General features: G+C 35.2%; 1 protein-coding gene across 12 annotated transcripts in view; it reads left to right on the forward strand.

Moving 5' to 3' along the window:
- PTPRK (protein tyrosine phosphatase receptor type K) overlaps nucleotides 1-16,503 on the forward strand; it is a 378,252-nt gene that overhangs the window by 161,495 nt on the left and 200,254 nt on the right. For all 12 annotated transcript variants that reach the window (XM_039707322.1, XM_039707321.1, XM_039707325.1 and 9 more), the window contains exons 4-5: nucleotides 10,041-10,122; nucleotides 11,941-12,056. In XM_039707322.1, coding sequence (XP_039563256.1) covers nucleotides 10,041-10,122; nucleotides 11,941-12,056 — 198 coding nt within the window. The remainder of the gene's footprint in view (nucleotides 1-10,040; nucleotides 10,123-11,940; nucleotides 12,057-16,503) is intronic.

Genomic DNA, 16,503 nt, shown 5'->3' on the forward strand with positions numbered 1-16,503 from the left:
AATGGCTTACAATAATGAACAATGAACCTTGAGAGCAGAGATTCTAAAATGTGTTTGTCTTGCGCCTTAAATTTATCTTAACCTATCTGAAGGTTACTGGTAAGGATGTCCTTCTCTCTTATCTGCTCATTGTAGATAAAAATTGTAATTTTACGAGGTGAAAGGTTAGTACTCATCTATGCAGTCTTTTTCTTCCATTCAATAATCCATCTGTTAGAAAATTATTTTATAGGCATGCTAAAAATATGTGTTTCAAATTAAAAGAAGCTATGGTAAGTTTGCACTGCTCATTATAAAACCTAAGCTATTTCAAGAATAGTAATTGCTTGGTGTTTCACAGCTATTTTTCTGAACAATTAAAAGAGAAAACCAGGTTGGTGCATTATCCTGAAAAAGTTCAAAGAATGTGATTATGAATGATTCTTGGTTATTTCTCTCTTTCAGGAGACTATTAATTTGGGAAGTATTTTTGCCTTCCTTTTTCTGTAGAGAAAAATGGTACATTCAAGTGCAATACCAGAGACCAGAAACATTATTCATTTTGGTAGGCAAAATTGCTGAAATAGCTTATATGGTACACCTATAGAAGAAACAAATAAGGTCTGCTCAATATTAATCTTCACCACTTAAAAATATAAAATGGAATTGTTGTGAGAACAGAGAGACCCTTTTCTCTTGAATTTAGGATTCATCATTCCTTTGTTTGACTTTTCAATTTAGCTTGTTTGTTCAAAGACTAGTTGAAGTATCAGATGTCTTTGCAGATTGATAGTAGAGGGAAGGTGGAAAGGAAAACAACTAATAAGACTTTAGTGGATATATTGAAGTTAAAGATTTTAAGGGGCACAGAGGAAATTCCTTGCCCCAAGTCTCTGTCTGGTTAATTTTTATCTTTGTGTGATGTGCCTGACTTGACTTGTCAGTAACTTGTCTGCTCTGCTCTGATTCAGTTTCATTTGTTGAGCTCCTTAGTAGTATGTAACTCCTTCATACTTCTCCCTGCAAACTGAGAATATAAGCTGAATACCTTTAGCTTTCTACTCCAAATAAATAGAAGAAATGACAACAATTCTGTATTTAATTCTATTACTGTTAATGATATAATGCCTAAAAGCTCTAAAAATATCCCAGAAAAATATACCAGGAGAATCCCATCTGAGTTGGTTTAAATATTGGTTAAATATTTGTCATTGCCAGTGTTGGGGAAATGTGGATCTAGTATTGTTCCTGGCTGATGTTTATCTACTTAACATCTCAGACAGAGTTCACAGCTATTACCTTTGCTGCTTCATCTTCTTTACTACCTTTTTTTTTTTACCTTTACTGCCCTGAAAAATAAATATTTCACTGTCACAATCTCAAATGCAAGTTTCTGCTCTAACTAGGAATTTAGGGAATTAATTTGACTTGTCTGATTTCATTAAGCAAGGCATGTGATGTCATGTATAACCAAGTAGTAGTGACAGTTTAAATGGTTTCAGTGTTCCTGGTCTAATGCTTTCAGAAGTAGGAAGATAATATTCAGAAAGACTTGTTGAAATTACATCTTAGTATCTGAAGGACTGGCATATCTGGTGTATTTAGAGACCTTTTCAAAGTCTATCTCTTTGTAGCTCTCTAGGTAGTTAAGTCAAGGTGAAATCACCAAAACTTGGTCCCAAGTGTACACCCTCGATATGAAATATACAAGGATGTCAGTTAATATATTTTGAAAGATTCTGTTAGTTTTGTTTCTTTGGGGTTTGTGAGGTGGTTTTGTGTTTAATTTTGGGTTCTGCCTTTTTTTTTAACTTTACAAAATTTAAAATTTTAGAGTGAAAAGTTGGGGGTACCATTGCGTATCTGTGGAGATGCATTTTGGTTATGTTTTTAAAGGTGTATCAGTTTATGAAGATGGGGCAAAACTTTAAGCTCTTTCTTCTTCAGGGTCTCAATTTCAAAGTATCACACTCTCAAGAATCGCCTGGTTCTTCTGCTTTTTCATTGACAAATATGAATTTTGTAGGCTTTGCTGTCACTTTACCAACCATGGGGAATTAATTTATTTCAGTTGTTGTACAGATAAAAAATAAAGGTGTTGAATCAGTTATTAGGTGTGGCTTGGGGTTGTTCTTCTATTCTAACCCTATGTTGAAATTTTTCTGCTTACATTAAAGGTGCAGCCTGTCAAACTGATTTGTTCAAAGCTACTGTGGAACAATAAATAATGGTTAACAAAGTTTAGCTTGCATTCCTTTGCTTCACTGTGACAAAAGCCATTTTATACTTGATTTCTTTGCAGTAATGTGCTTCTGGAGAACTTGCTTGCGTTGCCTTTTCCATGTAATTGTTTTACCTGTAAATTAGGGCCCTATGATTATCCTTGACAAATATATGGATTTTGTGGGTCTGTAGTTACTGCTGATAAACTGTCATCACTAAAAATACTGTAATGACTACCCTCTTAAACTTCTGGTCCATTAAAAGAAAACACAGAAAAACTTTGAGATGCAAAACAGAGAAAGAAGAAAGTATCAAAAAAACCATACAAGATAATTTATGGAGTCAGCTTCATAGTCCAGGAGCATGATCATTTAGGCTTGGATTCTTACATGGAAATATGGGAATTAACACAATAGATTTTGTGTTTTGCATGATAAAAAACTTGCCTATTCATATGTCAGCATTTGTCAGTGAAGTATCTGTGAGCACCCTCTACAAGTGCTGAGGGTAGGGCAAGGCTGTTGGAAGTACATTGCGTTGTCCCTTGAATGTGTCTCTGCTTCTCTGTGTCTAAAAAATGATTGCTTTTACAACTCCAAACTTTGTTGATGGATGATAATATATTTTACTAGGTTATTAGGGGAAGGGAAAAGCATACCTTTCCAGGTGACTTATTCAAATAGTGCTTCCATCATCCCACAAATGATTAATAGGCAGGAATCATAAAACAGGCAGGTGTTGGTTGGTAGCCAGCATTCTGACAGAATATATCTAGTAGATATAAAAAGCTGTAAAATGCATACATGAAAAATTTCAATTAACACTTTCTAAAAAGAAAAGGATTATGTTTAATCCAACCCATAGTGAGTATCTGGAAAATAGATAGTCAAAACTGAACTTAAGCCCTTCTGTTTAATGTAAGTGAAATAAAACTATTTTGTAGGACAAGAGTTTCAGAAAATCAGAATGGTTGAAGTTGAAAAGCACCTCTGTGGATTATCAAGTCCTGCTCAAAATTTTTCCACGTGATAGGGAATTCCCAAAGGTCATTGGAAGTAAAAAAGGACTGACCTCTGCTCTAGATTTGGAGAAGTGGCATTATGCCAGGCTTGTATTGCTGCATTTTCAGGTAGCTACCCATGTTCCAAAGGACTGCTTGTGTGCTACTGGGAAGAGTTTCCTTAGGGTTTTAGTCTGTCACAAAAATAAGCAAAGCACTGAGTATTTAGTATGGATTCCTAACTTGTCTCTTACTGCTACTCTCCCAATTTTAGCCTTTAAATGTCATGATTTACAGTGGTATCAATATTTTGTTGCCTATGGTTAAGAGTCGTGCCTTTGTGCATGGCATTACTGTTATTTTAAAATCTCAACCATGCAAGAGCATTCACTCTTAAACAAATGGTTTGGTTTTTTTGATGATCTGGTGTTTATGGGCTATGTAAGGATATTTTTTCTTCAAGTTCTTCAGTCAGTCAAGAGCAGGGTGGGAATTTTACAAAGCTGTAAGTATTCCCACATGATAAACCACTACTGCTCCAAAGCCAGAGTAACTGTAACTCATCCATGTGTGGTTCTTCATCCAGACATTTTCTAGGAGGAATCTAGAAATATTTGGCATAAGCAACTTGAAAGAAGTAAGCAAAGATATGTGCAGAGATGTGATTTTTTTTTCTTTTCTTTCTGGTGTTCACTGTGTTGCTAACACAGTGGTTTCCAGGGTCATTGAGTCTAATTGCTAGCTTTTCCTGCCATCAGGCAATTGTCATGCAGGTCCTTCCAAAGGCTTATTATGCTTCATATTAATTATCTGTTTTACTGGAACATGTATCTTGTTTGTGAAAGTAAAATATTGTTATTAACTCTCATCATGTTTGAATTGTTTAGCTCAACAAAATCTAACCTATAGTTCTCGCTTTCACATAAAGAGATGATTTTACACTTGAGGTGTGGCTTTTTTTTTTGTTTGTTTTTTTATTTTTTCCTCAAGGACTGAATAGGTAGCTAGGTCACTTACCACTAATAAATTGTTTAAAAATCACCCTTTAGGACCCTTTGATGGCATGTTTTTTGTAGGTGATCCTTCACCAGAGAGCATGAACTGAGATGAATCTTGGAGTACCGATTTCCCTATGCCAAGTGAAACTTGAATGTAACTTTAGGGATGAGAGGAGTTGTGAATGTCAGGGTTCCTTGTTGGTGACTCTGAGATGGTCAAAGAATCTGAGATAGTCAGCTCAGCTGGATACCAGTGAGAAGATAGCCTTAACTCCTTTGGTTTCCAATGTCAGGAGGTGTGTTATTAGGAAAAAAAAAAGAAGTGATTGGGTGTTAGCTGGCCTGGCAGACTTGAGATTCCCAAGTTTTCACTCAAGTGTTTGATTTGCTGTGCTAAAGTTCTCTTGGGTCGTGTCAGCTGCAAAGGCTGTCTCACAGCATTACTTGAGCATTCAAGTGGAATTAATTATATTTTCATGATTTCTAAATTAGTTCAGCAAAATTGTCTGTAACTTTCACAAGGGAAATGCTTTTTATTATGTCAACAAAATTTTTGTCTGTTAGATAGAATTTCTTTAGGTGTCCCTTTTAGCTAGCTTCCATTAACCGTTTCTTTTGTAACATGACACTGTTTTCATGTTTATATTCATTTTTAGTTTCTTGGTAATTAAAACCTTTGATTCAGTGTTTTAAAATGCTTTTAACACTGTGAAAGCATTGAATAGGGCTAGAAACTTGTCAGTGAATAGGATTTGTTATTGGTTTTTATATAATTGGTCTTGCTCTGCATGGCATTTCATCTGCAGAGAATTATTTTACTGTGAAACAAACTTTCTTCTATGTGCTGTTTAACCTCTATCAATTTTATTGCAAGTACTAGGTATGAGTATATCTGGAATACCCTACTGTGCTGTTACAAAACTGAAAATTAATGAAAGAAAGATGTGTGTATGAAGTAGAAAAAGAACTTTCAAAGTTTTAAAGTTTTATTTTTATATTCTTATGAAAGATTGAAGTTTCATATCTGATGAGGTTAACATAACACATCTGGTGAAGTTAGTTGATACAACTTTGCTGCTTCTTTTGGTTTGAAGTTTGGTTGGGTTTTTTTGTTTGTTTGTTTTTGTAGTTTGTTTTTTAGTGTTTTTGGTTTGTTTTGGGGTGGTTTTTGTGTTTTTTTGGTTTTTTTTGTTTTGTTTTTTTTTGTGTTGTACTCTTGTTTTACTGTGGTTTATCACAGATGTGTTAACTTCTGTCTGTACTACAACTTTCCACCAAGCACTGGAATTCATCCATGTACAAGTTGGATTTCAGATAATCCAGCTACTAGAGGCCCTACTATGCCTGAACAAAACTATGTTGTAGGTTGGATGCTTTATGAAAATTACAGTATCTAAATTCTTTCCTTTTAAAAACTTTCTTATATTTTCATCTCCAATTCTACTTCACCTCTCTTTAATTATAGGTATTAGAGCCTAGCAGGAAAAATTGTCAGTGAAACACTACATTTTTGTTGTAACTAAACCTTTTAATGCTGACTTTTATCTAACTGAGGCATTGCTTTCGGTATATTTGATGTGGCAGGACTGATGTCAAAACTGGGAGATTGTGCCTCTTTCACTACCATGACTGGTCAGAACTAGTCAAGTGGAGAAAGGACAAAGAAGGTCCCCAGATTGTAGTGAAAACACCATTCTTGCTGGTGGTGCATTGCTTACAAGAAAACAGCCTTTACATAACCTAGGAAGAATTGTATTCCTAAGGGTAGGCTTTGGGCTACAAAATTGCTTTCCGTCTTCCCCGGCTACATTAATTTACTAGGTATGCTTTGGGAGTGTTTGTTTTGCTCAGTGCCTCAAATGAGCTAATGATAATGATACATAAACTTTTGGATCCTGACAAGAGTTAAAAATTCAGTGAGGTCAGTCCTTTAGAAGTACATTTCTTATATTCCTGCAAGTGCAGGCTTAGCCTTTTGATGATTACAGGATGCATTATTAGGGCTCTGAAGCAATGTGGAGGCTTAAGTATTTCTTAAGCATTAAACTTCAATAACTAAATGCCTGTAGGAGTTTCTGCTGTAATAATTACTACTTTTTCCATTGCATTCAAACACTATTGAGTATTTAAATTGGTCAAAATGTTTATTTCTGGAATAATATTAGATAAATAGTGATTGTCATATTTTGGATTTTAGAGCTGGGATATTAAAAGGTATGTGTTGTTTTCCAGTGCCTAAACCAAAAAAAGTTTTTTTTTTTTTTTTTTTTTTTTTGTTCTTTTCATCATACACCTAATTTTCAGCTTGCACCCCTTTACAGGTTGACAAGTATATAAGAGTGATGTGATTAACAGAATCTAGATCTAGTTAGATTTCCAAATGTCCCTCTGCACAAACATATAGTGAAGCCAAGCTGCCATTCTGTGAGATACTTCCTTAGATACAGAATTGTGTCATCATGTTCATATGGGACCAGAGTGGGTGCCAAAAAGCAGTACAAACACAGAAGTTTGTAGGTAAAAGCTACACTGGAATTGCAGGGACAGTATGTAATTATGAGATCCTGTAGAATGACTCGCCAACTGAGAGTGATTGAGAAATAAAATGACAGGCACATTTTAGTGTTGATAATGAGATATAAAAAAATGCACACTCCATAAAATCTGAATTTCACACACAGAATGATGGACTCAGTTGAATCTTGCCATTGCCACTCTGCAGCAAAATCATGAGATTCATAAAAACATCAGCATAGAGCCCAATGATAGTCGAAAGAAGCAAATGAAGTGTTAAGAATGGTTAAAGAAGTTCAGTATAAATTAGGTAATAGTGTTAAGCTGTTGAATAAATTATGACCCACCCATATTTTGATTACTGTGTGCCAGCTCTGCTTTTGTTATCTTCAAAGAATATATTGTTGTTAGAAAGAGCTTTAGAGAAAAGGATAAGCATAATCAAAGAAAAGGGAAAGTTTTTATATGAGATTGGCTGAACAATCTGGGACTCTTCAAATTTGAGACAAAATTACATTTACATTTGAGACATATACTAGAGGTTTACAAAATTGTGAATAATATAAAAGGCTGGCTGGGATCAATTTGTCACTGATTTGGGTCATTAAATGAAGTCTGGTGTAAACCATACAAGTGGAAATGTCTCTTAATGCTGCCAATAGTAAACCCATGGGTTTTCCCAAATGACACTGTGTTCACTAAAAGCTTGCATGGTTTTAGGGAGAAAATGGCCAGTATATGGATAAGAAGTACATTAGGAATGGCTAAATATGTAGAAGTGTGTCCAGTTCAGGGAGTTCCGGCCCTTAATTTGTGTCTGGATCTTAATTTGTGTCTGAATGTAGGTACTTCATAAAAAAAGGATATGCAATTTTATTTGGAGAAGTAAATGACTATTTGTGTATCATCTTGGAACTGTGTAGAACATTCTGGGATCAAGTCTGATTCCCTTGAGTAGCATTTGAATTACCTGAAATATTCAGCACTTCCCACTCTCATTCATTGTGTCAGTTCTAGTATAAATGAGACAGGATAGTTGTGTCCATAACCCTGCTCTGTGCCAGCCCAATTCATCCCCTGGAAACAGTTTCTCTCTCTTCTCCATTAAAGAAAGTGAGCATCCCTCAGAAGTGCGCTATATGAGCATGCAATTAAATTGTAATAAATGGAAGGACATTTATGATTGCACAGACAACTAATGTTTTCTGGTGAGAGTGATAATCTGAATTATTTTTCAGCTACAACAAAAGTGTTGAAGCTATTCTTTCTAGGACTGTAAACTGAGCAGCAGTGCAGGTGAAGTGCAGGATTCACTCCCAAAGACTTGTGTCTTATTAGGATAAGCCCCCTCTGGTGAAAGCAATGGCTCAATAGTTTATTTTTTTCTCATGAAGTTTGTGGATTTGAGGAAAAGAACAGCCTCAGATTCTTGCCTGACTTGTCAGCATTTTGAACTGTTTTCACCTATGTATGCAATTCCCTTTTTCCATTTCCCATTTTAAATGTGAACAGATGTTATCAAATTAAAGCCTGATAATAATTTTTTAATCTGAGAAGCACTTTTTGCTTTATTTCATCTGTAGTTATGAATGTTCCATAGTTGTATTTGTACCAATTATGATTATTAAAAAAGGATACTATATATATGAAATCTCAGCTGTCTAATATCTGTCTTTTTAATCACTGTTTTTCTTTTTCTTATGTTGTAAACCTTGTCCCTTATAACTTTTCATAAACTTCTTGCCTTTCCATGTTTCTCCATGTTTTCTGGGGTTTTTGTTATTTTTCTTCTTTTCATGGTTCTCCATGTCTTTTATCTTTCTGTTTTCTGTGGATTTCTCCTTTTCTGCTAACTTCCTACTCCTGCTGGGTGAAGATTACTAAAATTAATCTAGCAGAGGGGAAAAAAAAACTGAAGTAAATTAATTCCCATCAGTATCCCAAGAAATGTAGATTTCTGTCCTCTGACTCCCGGTGTAAGAAGGCATCAACACACAAGAGGACACATTTATATAGGCAGAGCTTTCCTAAGAATTGGATCTAAGTTATTTCCAAGTGAATTCATAATAACCCAGTTAGAATGAGGTGCAAATTTGGTTCCGTTCTTAACACTGATGCACAGATTTCTTAACTAGATTTTGAGAAACAATGTGCTTTCAGAGTTTGTGTATATTACAGACCTGCATTGTGCTGTAAAGAAACCAGTCTGTCAGAAGGACTTTAAATATAATGTTTCTTTCTTATTGAGCTGTCTTCCATACCATGCAACCATTTACATTAAAAAAAAAAGATAAGAATCCAAATTATTAAAGAATTAAAGATATTTATATTGATGTTCGTTACGGGGAACAAGTGCCAGCTTTCTGAAAATGCCTGAAGAATGGGTAAGACATTGTCAAACAGTGCTCTGGTCAGAAATGTTAATGGACATTGTGAAAGTAGGACTCTCAGACAATTAATTTCCATCATGCTGTTGTTGGCCAAGGCAGGAGCAAGAGGCAGAGAATGAAGTGGTTCTTGTAACTAAATTCCATTTGGGTGCAAAAAAATTTAGAAGGAAAAAAACTAAATCTGCTAGAGGTGCAGTTTTAGCAAGAATGTCTGGAGAAACTGGCAGAAGGACTATAGCCCAGTGCTATCAAAATATACATTCCCCACAGGCATGCTCTTTCTGCAGTCAAAGCACAATTTCAGGAACTCTGAACCACCACCAAGCAATTTTTGTTATTAACTGCCTGTTTGGGGTGGGACAAGACACTGGATGTGAAGACAGTGTCTTCTTTTTCTTCATGCATAGGAATTTCCTCACTGCCTTGCAAGAAGGAAGAATGAAGTTAATGACTACTGCATAAATCTCATGCTACAGTTGTTCATTTTGTTGCCACTGGGGAGTGCCGCACTGTTCTGTCTTTTCCTGTGCAACTGTGCTGCAGAAGGTTACAGGAGACTATATTGTGACCCCTAGGAAGAAAACAAATTTTCTTAAAATTGGTTGATCACTTTTGTGCTGTGATGCCTAACCTGTCTGAAAGTAATGGCATTTTTTTCAGAATTGAATCATGTTTGCACATTTAGCTGAGATAAAGCAGTATGCAGTTAAACATGTTTTTTTCTGGTGTGCTATGAACAGCAAATCCAAAGCAAGCCATGTATATGAATGGTATGGAACTGCACCACACTGAGTAATAAATATTCCATTCAGTTGTCAAATCTTGTAGGAACTTCAACTAAATGAAAAAGGCAATGTGTCTTATATCTACACGCTTGCCACCGGGGGAATTCTGTAGAAATGAGTGTTGTAAACACTTTTTCTTTCATTTTGACAGGTAATATTTGAAGCTGAAGTCTCAGATGGAAGAAATGGCTACATTGCCATTGATGACATCCAGGTCCTGAGTTACCCTTGCGGTAAGTAATGATTAAGAGCTGCATTTTTCTCTGTCTTTTCAGGACATATATGATATTGCTGTGGACTGCTCAGTTTTCATCACTTGATCACTGATATTCTTTGTTCTTTCAATAGTATTTTTTTTGCAACTTCCAGGAAGAAATGTGATTGCAATAGTGATTTACCTGGGTGAGATCTTTTTCTGCCAGAAGTAAATTATACAGGGATTAAAAAAAAAAAAGAGCATTCTTCAAAGTCTTTTCAGTCATACACAGTTGGTGTGTATAATCAAAATGGGTTTTAATGTTAATGTATATACTCACTGATTAAAGACAACTGAATTGGCAGATGCTTGTAGGAGGTTCATCAGATTTTATACCTCTTTTCCTTTCTCTTTTTTTTTCTTTTTTTCTAAACAGACAAAATAGATTAAAAAAAAAAAGGAAAAAGAAAAGGCTTCTGGCTGTTGAGCTACTGAGAGATTGCATTTTGTTTATTTTTTTGTGGACGGGCTTCAGGCATTTATGTTTGCCTTTCCCTGCTAATCCTGGGAAATAATTGCATACATGCAAACAAAAGTTATAACAATAAGAATATTCTACTAATAAAAGGTTGTGAGGAAGAAATTGTTACTGTGCATTCCTGGCGCTTGTTATCAAAATTTTTTTGCCATTTCTTTCTGTTTAACTCTTCTCATCTTCCCCTAGACATACCCTCTCTAAAATATTATTTCATTCTAATGTACCACATGGCTGATAATTTAATTGCTTTCTGAAATGACCAGGACATAACAATATCCTGCTCCAACTTCGCAAAATGATGCCAAATAATAAAGTTGCAATGGCAACTTCACATCATGTTTCCTTCTACTCCAAACCTTTTAAAATTGTAGCACTTGGGAGCTACCAAGCTTACTGGATATTTGAGTGAGTTACCTTTTTAATATTTCAGCCACCCCAGATATCTAATGCCTGTTCTCAGCAAAGCCCTGCTTGGATTCAATATCATATGTATTTTCTTCCTCTTCTTTGTGTTTTGTTTTGAAGTGCCAAAACAAAAGGCACTCGGGTACAGTCATCCCAGCACATTATCAGTATGTTATGGTATTCAGACAAGCTCTTTTTGTTACTGATGTTTAAATCCTATTTGTTCCAATTTAATGTTTTTTCCTGTGCGTCATGTTTCTTTAGTAAGCACAAAGAAAGAACAGTTCAGCTACTGTTTTCTGTAGTCGTTCTTGAGAAAAGGGTGGGTGAGCTGTGTAATGTGCCCATTCCTCAAATGTTTCTGTTGGCTTTTGTAGGTCTGCTGAATCCTTCAGGTGCTTGAGATTTCCTACAGCCTTTCTCAGTGTGGGAAATAGATTTGTCAGCTGCTGAAATACTATATTCAATACCACAAATGATTTAGTTTTCCAAAACAAGAACTCTGAGTTGCATTGCAAATAACATGAACAGTATGTATTTGCTTGAGCAGTATGCTGCTAATTGGGTTTTTCTCAGTATGATGAATTTCATACAGTCAAAAGTCTTTGGGATAATTCTTGTCAAGTGCTGCTGACATTTTGGTATCTGATCTCCTTCTTTCAGCTTATATTTAAAAAAAAACACTTTATTATAACACATGTATAACATAAAGTTAGTAGAATCACCAGGGGAGAAGGGGAAGGACTGAAAGCACTCCTTGAACACAGATGAGACAAATAATATTCTCTTTTCTGTTTCTTTTTTAGCCAAAGATTGCTAAAACATGGAGGTTGAGGGAGATAATAATGTTTCTGACACCTTTATTTTTTTATAATGACTTTTATTTGTAATTTTTGTTTTCCCCCTCTGCAGATAAATCTCCACATTTTTTGAGGCTGGGGGATGTAGAGGTCAATGCAGGGCAGAATGCTACATTTCAGTGCATTGCTACAGGGAGAGATGCAGTGAATAACAAGTTATGGCTCCAGGTAAGGCTAACTCATGCAAGTCTATTTGGCTAGAGGACAAGCTGCTTTCTGAAGATGAAATGTTTAAAATTCAAAGCCTTTTATTCTTCTGCATGTAAAATATGTAGTTTAAATGGAATTTTATATCTGTTCAATGGAGAAACTTGTAATCAGTTTTGCAGTGTTGTAAAGTTTCACTTAAAAATTAGAACTGGTGGGTGCTGGAATAAGGTTGGCTCTTAAAGGCATTGTGTGCTTTCTCTTATTGTAAATCAACTTTGTTTAAAAATTTACTATCATTAAATGCAGATAATTGGAATTTAGGATCTAGTAATACACAGATGTAACACAGCTGTCATGAATTTTGAGGACTTTTTCATCATCTGTCCAAGCAGGCTGGAGAGATGTGGCTGTACTTCTGTGTGCATATCAGTTTCATTCAGTAGCATATTAATTGGAAGAGCCTAAAAGGACTACTGCACATGCTTTTTCTCCATCTCTGTAATAGGAGGAACTTTGACTTTTACCCATGTATAACTGAATAGTATGTATGTCAGAATTTAAAAGATGACTATAACCATTTTTTGCTATGAGAGAAAAAAAAAAAGAAATGAACACCACCATTGTCCAAAATACCCAGTCTCCTCTGTATTATGGCAATGGGGTACTTACATTTAAGACCACTGGTTGAGTAAAATGATGGCAAAGTTTCCAGTTGCTCTTAAAAAAAATAAATTTTACCGCTTAAAAAGAATTTTAAAAAATCAAGTGGTAGGTGTACAACTTCTGTGCATTCTTTATATGTTTATATGTAAATCTTAAGCACCAACATCCCTTTAGAATAGTTTCTGAATATGTTCTCAAAAACTTTATTTTCTTACAATGTGCATTTCTGTTTATTTTCAGAGCTAAAATCTATGTAATTTTTGGGAAATGTGCTTTTAAATTACCTATAGTCAGAACTTTAAAATATGTATTTTTGGTCAAATGTATTTTGAAGTGAACTATTTTCACTTATTTCAGCTTGATTTCTGTTTTAATAGTGGAGTTAATGGACCTTGGCTAACTGTTGCATATAGGCATGTGACAAGCTTGAAATTTTAAAGAAATTTTTTTAAAAGATGATTTAAAAATCAGATATGCAAATGGTATTAATAGACAAATATGCTGCAACATTAAAAAGGAACACAAGCAGTAACTGCAATGTATTTAGTGAAAAGGTATCACAGCAGTAGGAATGATTTGTACTCCATGTCTTTGAGCAGTAATTTGTTTAAATTGAGTAAACATGTAATGCATTCATTCAGAAAAAGCAGCTTGATTTCAGAAACTTGCCAAACAGAGCACACAAAAAATGAAACTGGCCTGGGTTTTACTGTATCCAAGGCAAGACAATAGCACGAGGAGCATTCCAGCAAACCTGTGAAGCGCCACTTGCAGTTGGTTGTGGGTCAGAAAGACCCAGTAGAGATAGCCAGCTGGAAATCTTCCCTTTCACTCACTCCTTGGAGGCAGATAACTCTGACAGATAATCCTTTCTAACTTTCACTCCCTGGAGAAGCCCAACTAGCAGCCAGATCAACTCAGAAAACATATGTTTTGTCCCTCCATATGCTTCATGGGTAGTTTATTTTTGTGTGTGCGTATATGGATCACAGATATGATAATTTCTCACAGTGTGATAGATGAAGTACTTCAGAGGTTATAACTCTGCTTGCCTGGGCTTATGAAGTGCCCTGATACTCTTGAAGATACCTTGATACTTGAGCTTCTGTTCTCTTTGTTTTTCTCCTGTAAACAGCCATGAATTTTCATCATTTTGCGGGTAACTTTTTTTCACTCATCATTCCACCTTGCAATCCTACTTTCCCAATATATATGAATTGGCAATCTTCCCTATATGGAAAATTTTCTTTAGGTTGCACTTAAAGTTACTGTTTTTGTACATAGTTAATATTGAATTTACTCTTTTATCCTTAAAAACTGGCATGGTATGTTTGGGCCTCATAAAACACAGGAGTGTAACTTGGAAAAGGTTTGCTTTAACCTTTGACCAAACTCAAGATTTGTAAAGCCCAAATAGACTGAAAGGAAGAACTGGCAGATCAAATCAGATGCCTAAGTAATTGTTTTTGAGAGTCTTGAGCTGAAGCATTCCAGGAATGTATTTTTCTCATAACAAGAAAGGCCATTACAAAAAACAAAATAATAATAAAAAAAAAAGACAAAGTGCAAAAATGAAAACTAAGTGGATGATGGTGGGGAAGAAGACACTTGCCAAGCACATAGTTTTAGAGAAAATAGCTTTTGATTATGTCGTTATTGAAAAAGAAAAGCTATTTCCTTAAGGAGGAAGGAAAAGAAGGAAAAAAAATGGCAAAGAATTTGCTATGAAAACACATTCTTTGATAAGCAAAAGTTTGAGGGGCAATCTGGGACATCAGGCTTTTTTCTATCTGAGGAGATCTAAGATTTCATATGCTTACATTGAAGTAGTAAATATTTGCAGGCAGAAATTTTGTTGAAGACTCTACCAGTGTTTTCTGCAGTCTTCTGTTTTGAGAAGAATTGAAGTAAATTCAGCAGCACTTAGAAAAAAATAGCAGCCACCCTGCTCTGTGTTCAAAGTCCTGCAGTCCCATGGCTGCTTCAGCGGGGCTCGGTCTGAGCTGCTCTGGGATCATCTTCACCCTCTTGATCCCTCTCTGCACTGATCTGGAGCTTTTGCAGCTCTCCAGTAAGTCAGTTCAGGAAACTGATCTGACTGAAAAAGATTTTGACTCCAATTGGATTTTTTTTGTTGGGGAGAGGGGGTTGTGGATGATTTTTTTTTTTTTTTTTGTTGATTTGTTCATGTTTTTTCTTGTTTTATTTTTGTTTTATTTTAATTTGTCTGCTTTGTTTTTTTTGTTTTTTGGGGTTTTTTCGTGTGTGTCTTTTCCCCCAGCTTGATTCACGTCTAAGTTACCCATATAAATAATGCCAGCAGGTGGCAAAAGATTGGGATGTTTGATTAGAAGCAGGGAAGAGGGAAAGACTATAACCACATAATATGAAAGTGGGGATTATGGTAGCGTGTCTCCTTGTAGACCTATGTAAACTTCAATTTTGTTTTAGTTATTGGGCCCTGATTATATACTAGCTGTTCTATCTGCAAGTACATTTCCATCTTATGTTTTTCCCAGTGTATATATAATTAAGTGCACATAGCTTTATGTGCCTAAAAATAAAAATGGACAAAAATAGGCACAGCGTTTCAATGCACAGTTTCCTGTGTGTTTACTGCTGTAATGACAGTATTTTCATCAACACCATTTTCTATAAATGTATGTCTGTAAACATTTCAGACAAATAGGGATTAACACTGAATTGAACTTCTCCTGACTTTCATGGCTGCAGATTCTGCTCTTGTTTGTTTGTTTTTGAATTGTATCTGGTCTCTTGTCCCCTTTGATATCCCTTTCCTGCCAACTCTGTATTTTGCAGCCTCAGTGGACCAATGTTTGGGACAGTCAAAGCTCTGTCATTGAAAGATAAGCAGTAAAGATAACAGAAGTTTTCAAAAGTTGAGGCTGCATTAATACAGAATAAATATTTGGACAGATAAAGAGATTTAACTGATTGAACAAGACGATCTGAAACACACCTTTGTGACAGTGTGAATAGTAGGTGTGGGAGCAGGACAGAAATGCATCTCAGATTCTTTTGTTCTTCACCTTTTCAACCTGATCTGCTATCAAATCTTTTACAGTTATATGCTGAAGGAGTCTCTTTATGACCTGCAATTATTAGCAAATTTTGAAAGGCTTTCAAAGTCCTTAGTTTTTGTTTAAATGTTAAACAACATTGATGTTTCTGAAATACATTCAGTCATTTTCAGTGCTTAGTATCCTTTTTACTTGTCATTCCCTTCAGAATTTAATGCTTTTTTTTAGTATTTTCCAACTTCTCTTAAAATTTCCAATGTAATATATCACACGCCAACAGCTGTAGTTTGGTCTTACTGCCCACACTGAAGCAGGTGAGTTGTTTGACAGGAGTTCCTAAACCCAAGGTGGTAACCTAGGTTTTTCACCTGTTATGCTTTGGTATGCTCTGATTTCTAAGCTTTAGGAATTAGCAGAATTTCTTGCTGAAAAATGCTTTCCTGTAGGTGGTGACCTTAAGTGTGTGTGTAAAAAGAAATTAATATAGTGTGCATAGATAGATATAATAATTAACCAGTGCTGATTTTATTTCTTTCTAAAGCTATTAATTTTCTTTCTTTGAAATGATGCTTAAAGAATAAGTGATTTTTTTTAAATTAACATTTGATGCACCTTGCTGCTTTGTGCACATTGATTTGCTAAATTACTGTAAGAAGACCCCCTGTTTTATTTTATTTATTTGCCTGTGAAATGTCATGCATTCCACTAGAGTTGTGTCAGTAAATAAGCTTGCAAACAAGTCTCTTCTGCATGGTAATCCT

This window comes from Passer montanus, unplaced genomic scaffold (genome assembly GCF_014805655.1).
Source record: "Passer montanus isolate IOZ18808 unplaced genomic scaffold, ASM1480565v1 scaffold2, whole genome shotgun sequence".
In the NCBI taxonomy this organism is placed as follows: domain Eukaryota; kingdom Metazoa; phylum Chordata; class Aves; order Passeriformes; family Passeridae; genus Passer; species Passer montanus.